General features: G+C 36.8%; 1 protein-coding gene across 2 annotated transcripts; it reads left to right on the top strand.

Moving 5' to 3' along the window:
* Window positions 1–230: 230 nt before the first annotated feature.
* On the top strand, window positions 231–21,452 carry arhgap18 (Rho GTPase activating protein 18). 2 transcript variants are annotated; one of them, XM_028439332.1, is made up of 18 exons: window positions 231–534; window positions 8,748–8,970; window positions 9,711–9,828; window positions 11,521–11,603; window positions 11,748–11,897; window positions 12,966–13,032; window positions 14,162–14,280; window positions 15,595–15,666; window positions 15,771–15,864; window positions 15,964–16,055; window positions 16,303–16,380; window positions 17,153–17,312; window positions 17,408–17,490; window positions 17,582–17,788; window positions 17,922–18,059; window positions 18,688–18,809; window positions 18,925–18,980; window positions 20,009–21,452. In XM_028439332.1, the coding sequence occupies exons 1-18, from the start codon at window positions 398–400 to the stop codon at window positions 20,098–20,100; spliced, it is 2,091 nt and encodes a 696-aa protein (XP_028295133.1). In that variant the 5' UTR covers window positions 231–397; the 3' UTR covers window positions 20,101–21,452. The 2 variants fall into 2 exon arrangements, with proteins under 2 accessions (XP_028295133.1, XP_028295134.1); XM_028439333.1 differs by having other exon boundaries at window positions 232–534; window positions 12,969–13,032.
* The last annotated feature ends 380 nt before the right edge of the window (window positions 21,453–21,832 follow it).

Here is a 21,832-nt window from a genome sequence, read left to right as displayed (position 1 = left end):
TTTTTTCAAAACAATTGCTGTAACAAAAAAAAATTATATATATATATATTATGCATGTATATATACATATATATATATAATGTAGGTGTTGCGGTTGGAAACAGTCAGTACACTATTAAAGCAGCAGGTGGCGCTGTGGCCTCTTAAACTTGGACCTGTTGTTCTGGCCAATCACCGCTCGGTGTGCGCGTGTGCGTGTAATCCAGCCCTCGTCCCGCAGCGTCTCTCTCCACACACACACACACACACTCTCTCTCACACACACACACACACCGGACAGTCTGATGTCACAATGAGTGGAGCCGGGGGGAAGCCTCCACACTGAGACCCAAACAACGCGCACAGCTCAGCTATCGATCAGTGATCGAATGTCAGTGGTAAGAAAAGGAGGTGAAACATGAGCCGGCAGCAGCAGCAGCAGTCCCAGGGAGTGGTTTTAACGGGTTACCACAGCAACGCGGAACTGTTACCGAAAACCGGAGGGTGTGAACCGAGCTGTCCGCGCGTCCTGGACCAGGACTCCCCAATGCCCAGGTGTGTGTGTGTGTGTGTGTGTGTGTGTGTGTGTGTGTGTGTGTGTCTGTGTGTGTGTGTGTGTGTGTGTGTGTGTGTGTGTGTGTGTGTGTGTGTGTGTGTGTGTGTGTGTCTGTGTGTGTGTGTGTGTGTGTGTGTGTGTTAGAGCAAAGGTCGCAGTCATTAATGTTTTTTTTTTTTCCTACTTGTGCAGAATGTGTTGACTGAGCAGAAAAGTAGAATAATAAAAAAAGTCCTGCTGCTGTTGTTGTTGTCGTCACCAAGGACATGGACAGACAGACTGTCAGTCTGTAGTTCACTGACGGTCAAACTCGACCCTTGGCCTGAGGTCAAGTTTTTCCCTTCACATCAGCCTTATTAGACTTTGCTTTACTAGCTCAGATTTACAAGGTTCATCAGTAGAAGACATTGCCACAACAACAGCTCTGTGGCTCATTGGTTTTAATGAGTCCAACAAGTTTGTAGATAAAACCCTAAATACTAACGTTAACACTTTTCTTCTCCTTTCCTGGTCTATTGATGCCATTTCTATCCTTTCATCCATCTTCTAGATCTGTTTATCCTGTCCAGGGTTTCAGGATGTTGGAGCCTATCCTTGGACTGAGCTAATGTAATCACTGACTCATTTGGAAAACAAATTCAAAGAGAACATGCAAACACACACAAAAAGAAAACACTCGAACTTGAACCAACAAGAGTCTTTCAGATAGACTGTTTTTGGCCACCACCTCAACATTCAACTACAGATGATAACTGATATTTTGATCTGTTTGAACAAAAGCCCAACCGATTAATCGATATGGGTCAATAGCCTGGCCGATTAATCGGTCGAGCTATAATGTGCTTTCTGAATTATAAGTTCATTGTTTACTATTACATTTATCCATGTTTACTTTGAGATTTGAGCAACTTCATTAATGAACATTTGTTTTACCTTTATTCTGGAAATACAGTTAATCCTTAAATTGGCCTTTTCTTATTCGCCAGTGGATTATTCATACTCCTTATGTTGACAAAATTGCTAATTGAAGTTCTTTATTTTAATTTAGTAGTGTTTTTCTTCTTGTCTTGAATCCAATTTTGGTATTCTAAGAATTTGTGTCCACTCATTATTTCACATATATCGGCTGAAATATTGGCTATCAACTGATACACCGGATATCGGCTTGAAGTCCACTTTATCGATATCGGCATCCGCCAAACATTAATAGAAACATTACGATGCTTCTTGATCTTTCCAATCCCAGTGACGCAGAATTCCTCAAGCATAGATGGAAACTTGCATAATGTTCGTCTATCCAGTTTGTTAGGGTCGTGTTTAATGCTATTCTGTAGTTTGGCAGCATGAATCGAGTAGGCTTTTATTGTGAAAAAGGAAATCTATAGTCTGGCTTTGACTGTTGTGTGAAGATTGTTGATTGATGAGGTAAAAGATTGATTAATCCAGTCAACTACCCTGTAGTTTGTACATGATCCAAAGCCAAACCATTAGCTCATGCTATCTTTGAACGACTGGAAACTGTATTCATTTAATCATGAATAAGATGCTTGGTTCAACTGGTGGATTTTAAAGTCAGTGCAACTGAAAACAGCCACTCGCTCCTCCTGTTCCTCTTTTGAAATGTTCACCCAATGCATGACTTTAATCAGTTTAAAAAAAAAAAACAGAAGCAGAAGCATAATTTTCCAAACGAGACATGTAATTTAGCAGTTGTAACAAACAACAGGTTATATAATTACTTGATGTTTTTGTGCTTTACAAGCTTCAGTTGTTGTTGTAAATGGAAACCAAACGTGTGTAGTCACTGTCCAGTGGACTTGATTACCCTCTTACGTCACCAAAATACTGTCATCAACCATGGGGTGGTAAAAGTAAACACCTCAGTAGGGTTGGAAGTCTTGCAAACACACCTGTGTAGAGTGTGTGTCTGTGTGTAACACATGGATATGTGTGTGCGCGTGTGTGTGAGATCCAGATGGCTTGTCCAGCCAGGCAGAGAGGAAAAAAACAGCATCATGTTACAGCCTTACAGTCTTTGTCTAACCTCCTACAGTAGAGTGTATGTCCTGTGTGCGTTGTCTTCTCTAGATTTAGTCCAGGAAACGAGATAGAAACTTGGACGGATGGACAAAACTTCCCAAGGAGCTGCTGGCCTTGAACCAGCCTTAGGTTAATGCGTCATCTTGGATTGTGTTAGTGACGTTGTCTGTGTGATCAAATATAGGTGTAGAGAGAGGGATGTTTTTAAATATCCAGAGTGTACGTCACTTGGTGGCCTGAAAACCTATGATCTAATTTATATAGAAAAGAGGAAGCTAAAGTTAAAAGTACACATTTTCCAAAAAATACAGTCAGTAGGAATAGCATGTTGTAGTATTGTTAATTTGAAATAAATAGTTCAGTGTGTTATTGGTCTGATCAGGGAATGCAGATATGGAACACAGGCTGCTTCTGTCTTCACAATGAGCAGCTGCCACTGTTGATCTGAATGGGAATAACACACACACACACACTTCCTCTTTCTTAGGTCAGCTGCATATTCTCCCCAGCTGTTGATGGTTTAGCTTTCAGTGACAGAACCAGTGGCGCTCAACCTTTTTGTTGTTGAGGGATATCCTTTTTGTTATCCTGCTTAGACCTTTTGCCTTTGTTTTTTTTTTGTCACAAATACCCACTAGTTTTTGCGTACATGTCAGCAGGTTTTCTATAATGAGTAATCAATTTTTTCTGCTTAAAACTAATGTGAAGTAGTGTAGAAGTCTGAAGTAGTGTTGATAGATTCTTGTCCAACTCAGAATATTTCAATTTAGCATATTTTGTTGTAAAAATGTAAGAGAATGATTGCTCTTTAGGGGTTTAAACTTGGCTATTACAATGGAATTCACTATTGGCTAACAATGGTGGTTTGTTGTGACGTTTTTGGCCCCGCCCTCTTTTTAAAAAACTTGTATGGGTTGACGCAATCTGTGGCGAGTAGGTTGGATAGAGAGATACAGTAAGTAATGAGTAGCTAGTTAGCATAGAATATTGTTCTTTGGAGACTTCAGTATAAACTGGGCGTGGCTTAACTGCTCCAGGAGTCGCGCCGATAATCAAGTCATTTTCTTCCATCTAAGTGTTTAAATGTTGGCCGTGGCTATTCATAGACTGTCAGTCTATTCATGAGCACCCCACATTGGCCAGTGTCGGTGACGTGATAGATGCACCACATGACTTCATGTTCCGTCAGTTTTATTTGAGCTCATATTATTTTTAGCTACCCCGCTAACCCTTTTATTTTAGATCTAACCCTAACCCGAACCCAGGAAATACCCTAAAATGTTTATTTTTTTCGTATATGTTATTTTAAAGGTGGAATTTGCCATATTGAATATGTTAAAATGAAAAAATATATATGACGAAAGTGGGATTCGAACCCACGTTAGCTGAAGGAAGGATCCTTGAGTGTGGCGCCTTAGAGCAATAGACACTTTGTTAAATGTTTTACCCTAGTGTTTTAGATTGTTGGCTATTTTAAATTTGGGTTCACCTTTTTGGTGTCTTTCCAAAATCTTGTCACATTAGATTCAGTGAGATGGAACCCATGGGTAGACCAAAGTGGCTGGAAAGGTGAAAAGTGACGAACATTTTGACATATAGGGACTTCTGCACTTTCACAATTTTAAGTTGTGTTGTTGCAATTTAGAGGTAAAAAAAAAAAAAAAAACATTGCACCCCCATTAAAAAAAAAAGAAAAAAAAGCTTTGCCTGTTGTCTTGTGTACCCCTTTTGTCATACCATGAGTACCCCCTCGCTCGTACGTGTTCATGATTCTCCAAAAGTAGAACATAACACAACTGAATTTTCAACGAAAGTCATTTTATTTTGTCTTCCTAAATTGAACAAGTAATATTCAGTTATTATCTTCTTATTTAACTCAAATCAAACATAAAATTATGTTGCCTTCAAGGCAAAAAAAAAAAGATAAATATAAGAAATAATATTATAGTAAATGTTTCTATTATTAATACTGTATTATTAATACTAATTAATTATGATTACATTGTTATTAAAGAAAAATAATAAAGTTGAAATTAGAAGAAATAAAAAATAACAAGTAATACATAAATACAAAACAAATAATTAACCTGCCTGTGTTATTATAACTTTTATGACATTTACCACAAAAGGAGCTTCTTTGAATATCTCCCCTTTAAACAGACATTTAAACTTTAAAAACAAGCCATAGCGCACACGTGCCATTTTATTGATGGACTTATGACATAACTGCGAATATTTTTTATTATTTTGGAAATAAATTCTTCATTTTTCCACGTGCCCCCTGCAATGTGCTCACGTACCCCTAGTGGTACGCGTACCCCTGGTTGGGAAACACTGGTCTCTGAAACCACTGAGTTGTTTGTGTGTGTGTGAACGAATGCTTTGGCTCCTGCCTGGAGTGTGCTGACATGAGTTATCTGTCCAATCTCGCTGGAAGTGAGAAAGCTAATATTTGTGTTTCCCTGAATGCCCGACAGTTGTTTAACACAAAGAAGTAAATTTTCTACATTAAATCAAGTCTCTCCCTTGGAAAGAGTAAATTGGGACTTTAGTGCAGCTCCAAAGAAAAACATTTAAATGTATAATGAGCTGTGATCAAAACTTTCCATGGTGGCGTGGTTACTTCACGTTTTTAGGTCAAATCTGAAACCCTGTTAGAACATGACTAAATAATATTAGCTCTTTGACCAAATCATTATTAAATTGCTCTATAATTATGTGCTGAATGTGAATGTCAGCAGGTTTTACAGATTTCTTGTGTTTTTGCTTTTATGGCATTTTGTGCATTTTGTTTCTACCGGCTGTTTTCTGTTGTGGACACACACACACACACACACACACACACACACACACACACACGACCGCACACACTCTGTCTTTGTCAGCAGCACTTAGCAGCTGATAAAAGGTGTAGAGATAAACGTACAAAGAGTGCAACAATCACTCACTCAGCTGTGGCCCTTTCCCCCCTATAAAGGTCATTTGTATAAGGGTGGCAAAGCAAGAATGTGTTTATTGTACACACTCACCTCTGTAAGTAGAAGGAAGAAGAGTGAGGATGTAGCTGTACTTATCATTATTGACCTTGTGATTATTTTTAATTCACTTTTTGAGGTGTGTACCGTTGCTTTCCAAGTAATGGGCACACGGACCGGTTGTTCAGGATAGTCAGCAGAAAAACAGGGACTTATTTAAGAGTCAAGGTCCGATTTTAAACTAGGCTGTAAAAAAACAAGTCTTGTAATAAAAGCTGAATGGTTATGCTTTAGTTGTGTGTTAACCAATCGGATCATTCATAGGTCACAGGTTGCAAACAGCACATTCCAATCAGTGGTCACATTATTTATTTATTGTTGGGCATTGGCATCTGCGGCCTTGGAAATATCCCAAATGTATCAGCCGGGATTTAAACTGAAGTAAATATAACTTTGCAATATTATGTGGTCAAGTATTATACAATATGTAGCAGTTTTACCCAATTTGGCTTCACAGAAACACAGGAAATATGACCAAACATTTATATTTAAAAAGTGCCGTTGTTAATATTATGCATCATAATATAGTATCTGTAGAATAAAACTAAGTTTGCTTTAAAATTTTTCGCCATGAAGAAAATGTTTCGTAATATTATTGCCATCTGTATACTTTATATAAAATATATCTAAGCAGTAATAAAATACTGAAATGCTCTCTGCACAATATTTCTTCCCCCTACTGTAAGAAGCAAGATTAAATAGCACTTAAATCTCTTTCAACATTAAAACACTTTTTTTTTTTTTTTTACAAAAGCTTAAGGTCCCTCTAACAAAACAATCATAATATATGGCAAAAAGATTTAAATGCAAAAGTATTTTGTATTTTCGTCACAGTCATGGTGCTTTTCAGTCATTAGTGTCTTTCATCAGATTTAATAGAATAATAGATCTGATTATAATTAAATCTACGTAATTGAAAATTCTAACAGTGCTTCCTGATAATATTGCACTGTGAAAGCATATTTATAAAAGGTAATGGTCCTAAAACATAGCCTGGTGGAACTCTCATGCATATAACTTAGAAAAGGTTTTTCTTTCCAAATAAGGGTTTGTCTTAAAGGTGTGAGTAAAACCAACCTATTCTCATTCCATTAACAGTCTTCTTTGCTGCAATAAATCATGATTAACTGAATCAAAAGCAGCTCAGAGATCTAAAAGAACCAGAACTAAGTCTAATCTAATCCTCTGTCTATAAGGAGATCATTGGTTACTTTTACTAAGGCTGTCTTTGTGCTAATGTTGGACTCTATGTTACTGTAAGTGGTTACTATGTACAGTACATGGTCACATAATAGTCTTTCAACAATTTTCAAAAATACTTTAGTAAATGAAAACAGGGTTAGATATTGGTCTGTAATTGGTCAATTTGCTTGGGTCAAGCGTAGGCTTTTAAAGAAAAGGTTTAATTATAGCCGTGTTTAAAGGTCTGTGGAAAATAACCTGTTACTAAGAACATGTTGATCGAGTTCAACACGCCGGTGCTGATTAGTGGAAAAACATATTTAAACAATGGAGTTGGGATTGGGTATAAATGATGGGTTGTTGGTTTAGAAGAGGCTACGGTTGAGTTCAGCTTTGATAGACCAATAAAAGTGAAATGATATGAGTGATTTCATCCAATCAATACCCTAATATTAACACCAAATGATGTTCCTTTCACTAAAGCTTAACTGAAGCTATTACTACAATAGCCTACTTTGAAACATACAGTATGTTTGGGAGTAAATAAATCGATTTAGGATATTTTAACACTGGGTTGCTGAGTGGGATTGTGTGTAGCACAGCTTTAGCACTGTCAGTTTCAGTGAGTGATATTATTGCTTTATTGACGGCGGTTGTCCCATGTGTGCTTTTGCCCTTTGAAAGACCGAAAATCTTTCCTCGTTGCCAACCGCTGACATTTCTGCCTCCATGGAACTGTTGCTTTCTCTTTTGATGAATAATGAATAATTTAGTCACACCACAAACATGTCGATGTGGTCAATTTGTGATCATTTTTCCACATAGAATTTGCTTACATTCTAAACTATTTGTGGTGTATTAAGAAGGGGCCATTAGTGAAAGGAGGGTTTGGCCCGTGTGAAGATGAAGGAGCTGGTGATAAGGCTGTTTCCACTTGGAAGGAGGAAGAAAAGTCAGGAGTGGAGATGGCACCAAGGAGGGAAAAAATGTGAAGAAAAAACCATCAATCACAGGAAGGAAAAAAAAGGGCCTCCAATGGTTTAATGGGAGCTGTAGGCAGAGAGGAAGCAGAAGGAAACTAGAGCAAGCACAAAAGTTATTCTTTAACGTGTATAGAAATATAATCTATGTGGGACTCTATTCAGCAGTCAGGGTTCGACTTTTGTTAATAGAGCATGAAGAATGTGACGGTATGTAGCCTAGTGTGAAACCGTCAGTGTCATTTTGGCATCATAATACCAAATTAATTAGAGCAAAAGAAAAACAAAAGTCAATGTGAGACTAGTTTAGTTGCAGGTTAATTCATTTTCCCTGCTGGCTCATTTTGAATGTGCATACCTTGAGCCATCCAGTGTAATAATCAAAATGTTAATCAATATTTCCCCACCTCAATTATATTTAAACGTGTTTAAATAATTTGAACAAAGCTAGCTATTCTTTAGCTGTAAAGTTCAGGTTTTCTCCTCTCAAAACATTTATTTTAAGTGTTTTATGCAAGTTTTTTTCTACTCTAGACTGAATTGAGATAAGAATCAATCCATATGTAGACCCTCTGGTAGACACCTCTTGTTTAACAGCATGGTAAACACCATTAAGGTAGAAAGTGAAGTCCAAAGTGTTAGGCAGCTGCTATTCTTGGGCCCAGCAGATGTTGATCTCATTAGTTGCTAGGTTGGGAATTCAACAGGCCATCTTAAGTTTAGTCAGAGGGTTTGGCGGACTTTAGTTCATCTGACTCATTCACAGCGATGGATTATTTTTGGTCACTGAAGGCAACTAAAATCATCACTACACCCAGGATTATTGGCACGGAGCAACAATCCCAGATAATCTCCTTTTATGACAACAAATATCAAAACTAATGTTAAATTGTATGGTTTTGATGATAAAATCCACATCTGATCCCAGGCTGCTTTATCTTCCCATATGTTTGAATCTTACATTTCTATTTGCAGTCGCAAAACCGGCCAGTACGCCCTCCATCAGGGTCCTCAACATGGACTTCCTGTTCCCATCAGCAGCACCAAGGCCTGCAGCACTGAGCCATCACTGGTGCTCCATCCAAGCCCAACTGCCTCTGCCAGACGCAAATCCTCCTCCAGCCCCCGGCACAGCCCAAGGCACAGCCCCAATGCCAAGACAAGAACACGACTCGCATACCAGCGCTGTGGCTCTCAGGTAAGCTGTGTGACAAATAGCCATACCTGTGGATGGATATATTGCTGTAAGGAGAGTTTCTTTCATTTGAGTGAGAAAATATTATTCGAAAAAGGAAAATTAACTACAGGTATGTAGACTGCATTAAAGTTTGATTTTAGTGATATTAGGACTTATCCCAGAAGCAAATGTACAAACAGGCTTGTTTATTTATATATATATATATATATATATATATATATATATATATATATATATATATTTTTTTTTTTTTAATTGCTGCATCACACATGATGAAAACGTTCTTGCGCCCCTGTTCAACTTGAGCACTGAATTATTAATTAATCATATTTTACTTCATAAATCCAAACACTATTATGAAGTTTTCTTAAATTTAACTTAATAAACTGTTGATAAATTGACATGTGCAAAGTAAAACAAGATCCATCATGGCGGAGCTTACTTGATCATTTCCTTTATGAAAGTAAATGATGAACAAAATAGTGTGAGCCTACGGTATGATTTTTACAAAAGGAACAGCCAGATTAACATTAATTGACCAACGCAGATCTTCCTAGTAGATCTTTTAAGTGACAACAAAAGTATTGATACATCCATGGCTACCAACTCCATGAAATTAGCTACATTCTTAAAAATGCTTTGACTGAACTTGAGAACACATTTAAGCGCAGGATGGAAATAAAAGCAAGAAAACAGTTGAATAATGAATCCCCATCTTTGTGCGTGTGCCCATCCCGCAGGACTCGCTGGATGAGCTAGAGATGGATGATTTCTGGAAGGAGGTGGAGCATATCAAGAGAGGGGATGGTGGGGCAGATGGAGACGTTCAAGAGGAGGAGCAGCACAAAATTCCTGAGGGTACGAAACACAGTTACTATGGATGGACCTGCAAAGGACAGGAATTTTTGTATCCATTCTGAATGGGGGGGGGGTTCTGTTCCACCTCGTAAAAATGTGTGTTTCAAGACCAAAACTTTGTAGAATCAGATACTGCTGTGGGTGACACAATGAGTTCTGCTTTATCTCAGAGGGCCTTAGCTTCTTATCACACTGACTATGTCTGCACGTTCAGACTTGAGCATCAATGAGAGCAGAGTTAAGATAGAGCAGCTACACCATTCAGGACAGGAGAAAGAAACTAGGGTTGGAATCTGGAAACATTTATTGTTTTGGCCACATATTTATGTGATGTAAGAGTCATGCACTGATTCTGAGATGCAGATTCTCTTTAGTTGTTAAAAGTCGCTTAAGAAGATGAGCTAACTTGGCAGTTTAAAGTGTAAGTACACCCCCAGTTTTTTTGCTGATCTGCCACGAGGGGGAAAAAAGTGTCTCGATTATGAAGTTCCGCAGTTCGGGGCGGAGCTCAATGCGGCATGCTGTTGTGCTGTGTGATTCTTATACAGTTAAAAATAATTATATGTTACGTAATTCTATAGGCATACAAAACAGATATGGGTTAGGGTTAGAGTAAGTCTGAACGGGATTGGTTTATTGAACATTGAATGACAACAGTGAATGTCAAAATGGCCCAGTCCATTCATGTTTTTAAGTCATTGTTGAAAACCCATCTTTTTGCTTTGGCTTTCAACACAAGTTGAGCAGATCCCATGTATTTTATTATTATTGTTTTATGCTGTATATCTTGTGACTGCTTTTACATTGTATTTTATAATGTTTGCTGTACAGCACTTTGGGCAGTTGTAGCTGTTTTGAAATGTGCTATATAAATAAAGTTGACATTGACATTGAGCGCCGCAACTGCAGGCTGCAGTCAGTGGCTTCTCTCGATTATGGGCGTTGCTCCTAGAGGAGTTAAGACATGCCCAGTCACAGTAGCCCCACCCCCACAGCAGCGCTGCACAGTTCCAGATGGAGCTGTCAATCAATGCTCACTGATGGCTGTGAGAGGAGGAAACAAGTCCCTCCTCCCATCTTTTATAGATGGGGAGGGACCAACAGTGACGGTTAGTGACATCACGGATCCAAAAAGTTATGTATTAGTTAATGTCATGTATCATGTATGCTTTGGTTATTGTGTTTTATTTTGGTTATATTTTCTATTCTGTATGTACATCTTATCTGTCTGTTTGTTGCACTGTCATGCATATATAGTCTGTGATGTAGACACTGGGAAAAATTGCTCCTGCTTTCTTTTCTTTTTTTTTGTGTTTTTTAATCTAGTGCAGACTAACAATACAAGACAATAAACAAGTCCATGGACGTGTAATAACAATACACTCTATATGACAAAAATGCAAATGTCAACAAGAAACAAGTGCTATCTCAAGTGTTATTTACATAGTGTGTGTGTGTGTGTGTGTGTGTGTGCGCGTGTGCGTGTGCTTTCTAAATAAAACAAATTAAATTAAATTAAATTAAATTTTCATGTTTAACAAAAGTTTCCAGTTCAGGGTTTTTGTTTTTTAACTTCCTTGCAACAATAGATTTTATTACAATGAAACACATTATTTAGTTGTGCCTCATCTCAATGATTATTATAAAATTTATTACACTGAAACTTTGTGTATCTCTCATTGACTCTTTCAGAGGGAGAGCAGGAGGAAGCGTGGCTCACGGAGGCGGGGCTGGCACGTCTGTTCGATGATTCATTGGCAGCTGATCAGGAACAGGTGTCAATCATTCATCTTTTATTTAATGAGTAACCTCAGAGTACAGATGGAGTCGTGCTTTATCAGTGTTATATTTTTAGATCACTATACGTAATCTAAGATACATGAGGTTCGGATCTAATAAATCAGATACGGTCCCAACAGGAAGAGGACAGTGCAGCATTCCTGTCCACACTCACCAGGACTCAGGCTGCGGCTGTGGAACGCCGTGTGACGTCATTACAACAAACGCTACGGAGACGCAACCGGCAACACCTGCCTGATGTTCGGGATATATTCAGGCCTCCTGAAAAGGTTCAAGGCCATACACATTCATGAACACAGACACTTGATTATCACTTTAGGTTTATTTTTAGTCACAAATTTCCTTGGTAAACACATTATATATGTAAAAAACAAAAGTAGGCCAGCTGTATTCATTTATCCTCTCTGTATATTGGCTTCCCAATTTATTTTTGCTTTTTAAATCAGATTACAAAAAAACCTAACACCACAAGTCAATTTTAACCATTTTAACATGCTGATTAATTCCAAGCCTATATATATATATATATATATATAAGGTGCTGCATGCTAAAATAAACACGTGTGAAATTTTTTGACCAGATTTACAGCAATGTTTGAGAAATTTGTGATAATTAATTTTTTCTTAATATAATGTCAATGTTAAATCTAAGTATAAATGCTAAATGTTAAATCTAAATATTAAATGTTACATGTAATATTTCACATTTAGATACATTTAACATATAGCATTTAATATTTAGATTTACATTATCTAAATCTAAATGTTAAATCAAAATAGCATTGTTAAATCTTAATGTGCGATCACTGTCTGAATAGACTGTGGATAGCGCTCGTTCACGTCAATGAGATTTTATTTTGGTATTTGGTTTATTTCCGGTGAATTTGCATATTAGCTAAATATTTAGTTTCACCCGTGACGTATAGATTTAACATTTAACATTTACCATTTAAACTTAGATTTAACTATTAACATTTAGATTTAACATTTAGATTTAACATTTAACTTTAACATTTAACATTTACATTAACATTTACATTTAACATTTACATTATGTTTTACAAGAAAAGTAATTTTTTCAATTAACATTCCTGTAAATCTGGCCAAAAGTAAAATTAAATAAAAAATTCCCATATGATTTATAAACATGGTTTGTTGCTAAATGTTGCAAAGAGTCGCTCTTTATTTTAACATGGGCAACTTTACAGTCTATTCCCATTGATATAGAGTTGCTATTTTCTTCAACTTTGTCCTACATTTTTGTCCACTAATTAACAGACAAGATAATGTGTAACATGGTCTTCTGTAAATTTGTGACTATTAAGTCTGTGTGTCAGCAGGCCGAGGAGCCTCTCAAGCTAAAGAAGGGAAGTGAGAATGGACAAAGGGACGTGTCTTCGGCTGGTATGAATGACAAACCGCTACAGAAAGACAGGCATTGTGCATGAGTCAGGACAAACTGGGACGGAGAGGAACCTCCAGTGCCCAGAAACTCTGAGAATCAAATATAGAATTTTTTTTTTTACCCATTCCACAGAATGGGTTAAAAATAAACTTTACATATTTCTAACATCATGAAAATCATTTAATAGTGCTGAAAGGCATTTAAACAGAGGTGTAAAGAATACTGATATATCCTACTCAAGTAGAAGTACTGTTACTTGATTGAAATTGTACTAAGTACAAGTAAGTCATACATAAAATACTGAAGTACAAGTAAAACGTAGCTCAATTAAATAGTACTTAAAGTAAAAGCTACTACTTTCACCCCCACATTTATTTGTGGTAATAAATCTTGCCACGGTTCCCTTGCATACAGTAAACATCTCATGTATAAACTTAAAAAGAGATGAAATTTTGCACAATTGGAACTTCATTTATTTTTCGCAAAGGCATCTGTATAAAATAAAAGGTTTGTCAAAATGTACAATTCTTTTTTAAAAAATAACACCAATGAATTCAATTCAAAATTAAAAAAAAAAAAATTCCCAGGCTTTAAGTATAGCTACATTTATGAACTTTAAAACTGAGAAAAGTATTTCATGTTGTTTTGCCGTGGTGCATTACGTTTAACCTGATTTGTCAGCTATAATGTGATGCATTTGATTGTTGCCTGGTCAATTCATTTTTGTAGTTTCACAATGTCCGTTGATTATTTTAAACCAAAAAATATTAATTTACTCAGTAACGGTTGTGTGTAGAAATTTAACAAATTACTTATTTTAAAACATATTTAAGATTTAGAAATATACTCAAAAAAGTACAAGTACCCATAAAAGCTACTCAGTTACAGTAACGTACTTGTAATCCATTACTTTTCAGTAAACAAAAGTAATGGATTCCTTTTGAAAGGAATTATTTTATCGTTTCCCTGCAGTGACTCACCCATTCTGAAGAATAAACTAAAGTAAATACGTTCAGTGTGCTGTCTCTTTTTGTTTAGATGTCTGCACTTAAACGCCATAAAAACATTTATCCTCTGTGGTCATTCCTATCATTTCTGTCTCTTGCACTCACTTGTTTTTTTAAACAGAGACCGAGACTGAGCTCAACGTTGAAGTGGCCTTTTCAGAGCAGGCGCTCTCTTACAGGGACAACCACCAAAGGATAAAGGTCACCGCCACCCTCAACTCACCTGACGACAAACTACCTGTGAGTCACTAGCTTGTGTACTGTGGATCATTCAATCTGCTGTATGTGTAACCATTTCACATAGTTATTCTGATATAAATTTGTGTGTAAGTGCCTGAGTTTTCCTAATCTATACTGACGTCTGGTGGTTCAAAGCGGTACTGCATGTGCAAGTAAAACTACAAACCTCCGTCACTATTCCCTATATATTGAATACATTATTTATTTATTTTATTATTTATTGGTTTATTTAACAGGGACAGTATACATAATAATAATAATATTTATGGGTGCCTTTTAAAAAACCCAAGGACACCTTACAAGCAGAGTTAAAAAGATAACAATATAAAACATAGAATTACAAAGCAGCCTGTTAAAAACTAACAATAAAAGACATAAAAATTAGAGACTTAAAAGAAGGTACAGTAATTAACAGTTTTACATTAAAAAAAAAAATGTGATTTGAAGACGGTCAGAGAGTCAACATTTTGGATGTCAAGTGAGAGGTAGTTCCAGAGGTGGGGGGGGGAGCTGCTGTAGGCTCTGGAACCCTTGGTGGTCATGCGGGCAGGAGGGAGGAAGGTGGTTAATGTTTTGAAGATGGAATTATGCTGACCGAGTGATGTTATTGATGTGGGTTTAGAATGACAAAGTGTCGTCGAGGACGACACCCAGACTCTTGACCTGAGGGGAGGGGGAGACGGAAGAGCTGTCGATGGTAATGGTGAAGATGTTTGCTTTTGAGAGAGTAGATTTGGAACCAATGAGGAGAAGCTCAGTTTTGTCACTGTTTGAAAAAGTTGGAAGAGAACCAGGATTTGATTTCCTGTAGACAATCACAGAGGGAGGTGGGAGGAAGGGTGGGGGTGGGTTTGGTGGAGAGGTAGAGCTGGGTGTCATCCGCATAGCAGTGAACTTGAATGTTGTGTTTCCGGAATATATGGCAGAGGGGGGAAGATAGATGATGAAGAGGATTGAACCAAGGACAGAGCCTTGGGGAACACCGGAGGAGAGTGGAGAAGGCTGGGATGTGAATGTTTTTAACTGAAGAGATACAAAGAAAAACCAGTCCAGGGGTGTGCCTGATGAACCAATAGATGCCAGTCTATGGAGGAGGATGGAATGGGAGATGGTGTCAAAAGCTGCACTCAGGTCAAGGAGGATGAGCATTATTATCAATATAGAAAATGCACCAGATTGAGCCAGAAGGCTATTTTTCATCTGTAGTCCCTGGACAGAAGTGTCAATTGTCACCCTAAAAAAATAAAAATTACAGGAAATATATTATATATATGTGTTATAAAAATAACGTTTCCTTTGTTTATATATTTTTAGAATTTCAAGCTTCTTCGTGATAAAACGGGTCAAACGAAAACCGGAGATTTGTCTCCTCTGGATATGAAAAAGGTATTTTAAAATTTTACAAAAGAAGTTTACAAGTTACTGAGGTTCTATCCATAAATGTCATATCCATGCTTACACTTTATTATTATGCTCGTTGTATTTTTCAGGTGCATCGTATGGTGCTTGTGGAGATGACTGCTTTATTTGATACTGCTGGGATAGACCTCAAGGCAGACAAAGCTGTTAAAGTTAAGACTAAAGGTACACACACACACACACACACACACACACACACACACACACACACATTATTACTGAGTCTAGTTTTGTGCATTGTTTGTGCTGATGTGTGTTTTCCAGAAAGTGGGCTGTTTGGAGTATCTCTTTCCACTTTATTGGAGCAGGATCAGAGGCGAGCTCCTGGGACCAAAGTGCCTTTCATACTTCAGAGGGTGAGCAGCCTGTGTAGTGTTACACTGAGAGTCAGACTTCTCACTCCCAGCATTGTGGAGAGGAACTTTTTTTTTTTCTCTACAAAGTCACAATCTGATTCAACTGATAGCTGCAGTAAATGGAGAATCATTTTTGTATCTCAGTCTCCATACAACCCAGTGATAAAGCCATAAACAAACATTACGCTTATAGCCTTTACACTTTGGTGCAGTGTCTGACCCAAATCTTTCTAACTTGCATCATCAGCTTATTAATCACATTGAAGAGGAGGGATTAGACAGTGAAGGACTGCTTCGGATTCCTGGTGCAGCAGCAAGAATCAAGGTTGGCTTAACTCTTTCATTTCTACTAACAGAGTGTCTAATAGTTTAAAAACAAGTCTGGTTTGATACTTCGGTATATAAGACAATAAACTTGTTTAGTCTACACACTTACCCCAAATTATCATAACAAACATACAAATAGCAACATCAACAAGAGAAAAGCATTTAAATACATTTTGACATCAAACATAATGATCACAATCTACACATATTTATATATATATATATATTATATTGGTGTTTATGATATATTAATTCTAAATATTTACCTACAGCTAATGTCATTTGCATATTTCTGTATTTTGAATATCTGCAGACTAGCAGCACTTTTCAGGTTTTCATTTAAACTATTCCAGGTTGACACCTTTTTTTGTGATGCGTTGAGTGTTCAGGGTAGTACCAGCATACTGTGCCCTCAGATTAAGCGTTCCCCTTAGATAGTATCTCCACTCTCTATTTGCAAACTTTTGTTGCATGTTTAGAGGACGTTGGTCATTTCTGGCCTTATATACTGTATTAATAACAAATATTTCATTCTTATCAAGTCGTCAAGTTTTAGAGTGTTAGATTTTAAGAACAGTGAGTTCATATGGTCTCTATAGCCTACGTTGTGCACAATTCGAATAGCTTTTTTTTTTTTAAAGTCTATATAAGATTTGCAGATGACTGCTATCGATATTACCCCAGACCTCCAAGCAATAGTTGATATAAGGTTGGATTGGAGAGTTTAAAACAGTTACATCTGTATCTTCTTGTGTGTCTCCTGAATCCAGTCACTGTGCCAGGAGCTCGAGTCCTCTTTCTATGATGGGTTGTTTCCGTGGCAACAGTTGAAACCGCACGATGCCGCCAGCCTTTTGAAGATGTTCATCAGGGAGTTGCCCCATCCATTGTTGACCGTGGAGTATCTCAACGCCTTTATTGCTGTCAACAGTGTGTATATGTTTTCTGCTACTGCCATGTTCCGTTTATTCACTTGTTTTCTGTTTGAGAGCATCTGATCACAGTGTGTGTGTGTGTGCACGCAGATCTTCCCACAAAGAAGCAGCAGCTACAAGCTTTGAATCTGTTGGTGCTTTTATTACCCGAGGCCAATCGAGACACTTTGAAGGTAGACACGTGTTAAAGAGGGTTAAAGATGTATCCTCTGCACTGTCATTTCTTTTTTTAATATAATGTTTTGTTCTGTTTTGCGTTTGCAGGCTCTGGTGGAGTTTTTCCAGCGAGTGATTGACCATCAGGCCAAAAATAAAATGACCTTGAACAATGTGTCTGTTATTATGGCGCCCAACATCTTTATGTTTAAAGGCTTTCGATCTAAGATCACTGAACAACAGGAGTTCTCCATCTCAACCAGCACGGCCAATATCGTACGACTGCTGATCAGATACCAGAATCTTCTTTGGACTGTAAGACCACACGCAGTTTACCTGCTTGAATTTAGACCTTGCATTTGTGTCCAATAAGGCAAATATTCCTGCACAGAATGATCAAACCATTATTTATTTTTCCAGTCATCACTTTCTTTTGTGTCTCATCCAGATTCCCAAGTTTATTATGAACCAGGTCAGGCAGCAAAACATGGAAAGTCATCGAAAGCAACACAAAGAGAGAGCAGTACGAAAGCTGCTGAAGAAAATGACCACTGAAAAATCATCATCTGATAAAGCTCTCCCTGAGGTTGGAGCTCCCATATTCATATATTACATGACAATGGTAGTAATCAGTTCTCATCTGATGGCTTAACATGCAAAAGCAGGTCAAGGACCTATTTTGAATGCATTGTTACGATTTTTGAAGGTAGATAAAAGTAACAAGGTTTTTATTTTGAAAGGGACTCATTTGTCCAAGCTGTAGTTTCCAATGCCATCACTAGGTGGCGACAGATTGGTACTTTTGATTGTGTTTAACAAAGGAAAATATAATCAAGATATCTATTGTTATTATTATTAATATTATGTTTGCAAATTTTAGTGTTTAGATTAAAAAAGCTGCTTCTTTAACGAACTGTCTTAAAATCTGGATAGACTAATTTACTCCACAGTTAAGTTCTGATTAAAATTGTGTTCCCAAACGTTAACTCTATCATGTTGTTTTATTTTATCTTATATTTTTAAAGAATGTGTAACTACAGAAACATCTGACCCTATACCTATAAACTCAGACAATGATTTCAGTGTTTAAACAGTTCAGGCCTTTCGGTAAGCACAGTGTTTCCAATGCTTTATTCTTCATAAGTGTAAGACATTTTAATTAATAATGAGTATTTCCTTACTGTGCACATTTCTTTCAATCTTCTAACAACCAGGAAAGCCCACATGGCTTCATCAGAGTTCAAGCCCCCCAGTTTAACAAAGTTTCAATGGCTGTTCAGTTGACAGAGGATCTGCAAGCTGCCGATGTGTTAACGCGCTTTCTCAGCCAAGACGGGTAATGTGTAAAGTCTTTGTATTTCTGTCATTCTCCTGTTAGTGGTGCAGGACTTATCTTGTTGTCATCTCACTCAATTATTCTCCCTTTTTATACTTTTGACTCTTTATTTCAGTTCTGTGGCAATGAACCGGGAAGAATTGTGTCTCTATGAGATCGGTGGAAACATCAGTAAGTTTTTTTTTTTTTTTTTTTACATTATAGCTGCTGCACAGCAGTGGTCGGGGGCCAGACAATTTTAGGCAAAACAAGCAGCTGTTGGCGTGTAAAGCCAGATTTCAAACAGTTGAGTTTTTAGTCCAAAAATACACATAAACAGCATGGAGATGTTGGAAATTAGTTTTTATCAATGATTTATTGGCTCCGTTTGTTAAAAACTGATGTTTAAAAATGCAATTTTGGCATTGGATACGATTGTTCGCATGAGATCAAAATTGATAATGCTGTAGAAAACTTCTAATTTTGAGATAAAATTTTGATAATTTCTAAACATCATCCACCGTGACTCCAAATGTTGTCTTTTTAAATAAAATCTGAATCAGAAAAAGTTTTATTACCAAGTACATTTTTCACAATACAAGTAATTTATAATATAATATAATTACACTTTTTATAACGAAACAGACGCAACAAAAAGGAAACTGTAACAATGAAATAAAACAAGTGATCTGAAACACTTTAACTCAATTTAAGATGGCACTCCTGGCATAATTAAAATTAATATTTTTGAATATTAATTACACTTTGTTCCCCCTACATTAGTTTACATTACTGTTTACAGTCAAACATTGTGATGCACTTTAAGATTAGTTTTTTGAGGAGATAGTTTTAATGATTTGTATAATTTAAAAAAATGACAGAGTGATGGACTTCATAATTTTTCATAATATTTTCATCAGTATTGGGATTACATTTTGGTGAACTTTTGAAGCTTGCTGGAGTGACACCTTTAACATTATTTGCCTGTTTTTGCAGCTGAGGCCATTTGGCACATGACCGCAGCTTTGTGCAAAGTTTGGTGATTGTTCGCACATTGGAAATATGATTCCTCATTAGGAACATGCAGGATAACTACTAATAAATGATATGGTATACATGTGTTTACGGAACTGCTAATTAGGCCATTGCCTCTGTTTATTGTCTCACTCTATCCATCTGTATTGTATATCATACCATATCTATCCATCTGTCTACTGTAGAGGAGCGGTGCCTCGATGGAGAGACTTTCATGAAAGACCTCTTCCAGCTTAACCCAACAGCAGAGTGGGTCATCAAAGTTGTACAGCGATGAAGTCCAGCCCTCCATCATCATCATCATCATCATCATCATCATCATCATCATCATCATCATCCGCTGTAGGAGACTCGACAGAACTTCACATTCTCACAAAACATCCCTCGTAGTTCCTGCTGCTTCTGAATGATCTGGAACCTTTCAGGTTTAGCTGCTGTTGATCCACATTTCTCTCTTTTTTTTAATGCCTACTAATGTATACACTTACTAAGGTTAAAAAGTGGGAAATCCTCATTGGTGGATAACACAGTAATGCATTTATTTAATTTTTTATTATTTGTGTTATTTTAAGGGAACCCGCACAGTGATATTTTGGCCTTCACTACAACTCTCCCAAAATACAAAATGAAAAACCAGAAAACCACTACTTTTTATTTTTTATATTTTATTTTATGAGACCGTTCATTTTTTTGCACACTGATTATTTTTTTCAATTTTATTAATATAACCACTCTACTGTATTTACAGTACTATAGACACACACACACACACATGTAACCTTGTTGAATTAATTACAAACATTTTAAGCTTTTTAGGTTTATCCAATTCTTTGTTTGTTTTTATTTAAATATTGTCCACTTATGAGTACTGTAAATCACATGATTTCACTTGGAACTGTTAGGATGCCTTTGGGAAATTCCGAGGTTCTTTACAGAAAGCAATAAAGCACCTGTTACATTTTTAATAGCTGGGGGCAAGCAAAGTTAAAAACTCCTCAATTCTTCTGGGTTTCTATGATCCCGCCACATCTGACTGGTCAGGGCGTGTGAGAATAACCTCATTGTTTAAATGGTACATTATTGGTATGGATGTTGGACATTTTAAACAGACAACAGCAAGTGTGTTAATGTTTGAATCCATCTTTATAGGATCCATGTACGAATGTGAATGAACAGTATTAAATTGTAAACACATTGTAGTGTACAGTATGTGTGTGTGTGTGCAAATTCACAGAGAATATGTAAAGTTTGAAATAAACGCCAGATGTATGAGAGGCATTGTGTACGGATGCGTTTGCACTTGGTTTTAATGATCTGAACAATGACACGTTCTGCTTTGTTGTTTGGATTTTTTTTTTTTTTTTTGGCACTGTAAGCCTCAGTCTTTAACCATTCTGTCAGTTTTCAGTTTTAAAAGCCTTAAGGAAAAATCTGCACTGCAAAGTGTTTCTGTGGAGTCCTCTTAGAAAGTGAAAAACCAACTATTTTTAACAGTCATGTTTTTAAGCCGTTACTGTTGTGTACAATGTAGTTTACTCTGGATTTTATTTTACAAACTTTAATGCCTTCTAACTGCCTCCTATAAGAACACTGAATCTGTAAATAAACATGCTTTTAATAAGGCCCAAATCCTCGGTGTGACTGTTTATGTATTCAAACAATTTATCACACAGTGCATGCAAGATATTTCACAGAATAAAACATGTTTATTTCACACATAGTGTACCTATTTAGCTGGGTGTAAATGACAGGTGGCTTGTTTTAAAACACAGAGGGACTTGGACACACATTCAGTACAACGTAGAAAACAGAAACCACTTAAATCTAAATTCACTGTCAACATTACCACTGCATTGCTACCTTTTACTTTTACCATCTGGTAATTTTACATGTGTATAGCTTTCATGATCAAAGAACATATATACGTTGATTTGCAATCTTAAATTATTTAGATTTGTCAATGTATGTTTACAATTACCTCTGTTTTAACATGAATAAAATAGTGTTTT

The sequence above is a fragment of the Gouania willdenowi genome, chromosome 24 (assembly GCF_900634775.1).
Source record: "Gouania willdenowi chromosome 24, fGouWil2.1, whole genome shotgun sequence".
NCBI classification, from domain to species: Eukaryota; Metazoa; Chordata; class Actinopteri; order Blenniiformes; family Gobiesocidae; genus Gouania; species Gouania willdenowi.
Note: the sequence above shows the minus strand (reverse complement) of the source record. Positions and strands in the feature narration are given on the sequence as shown.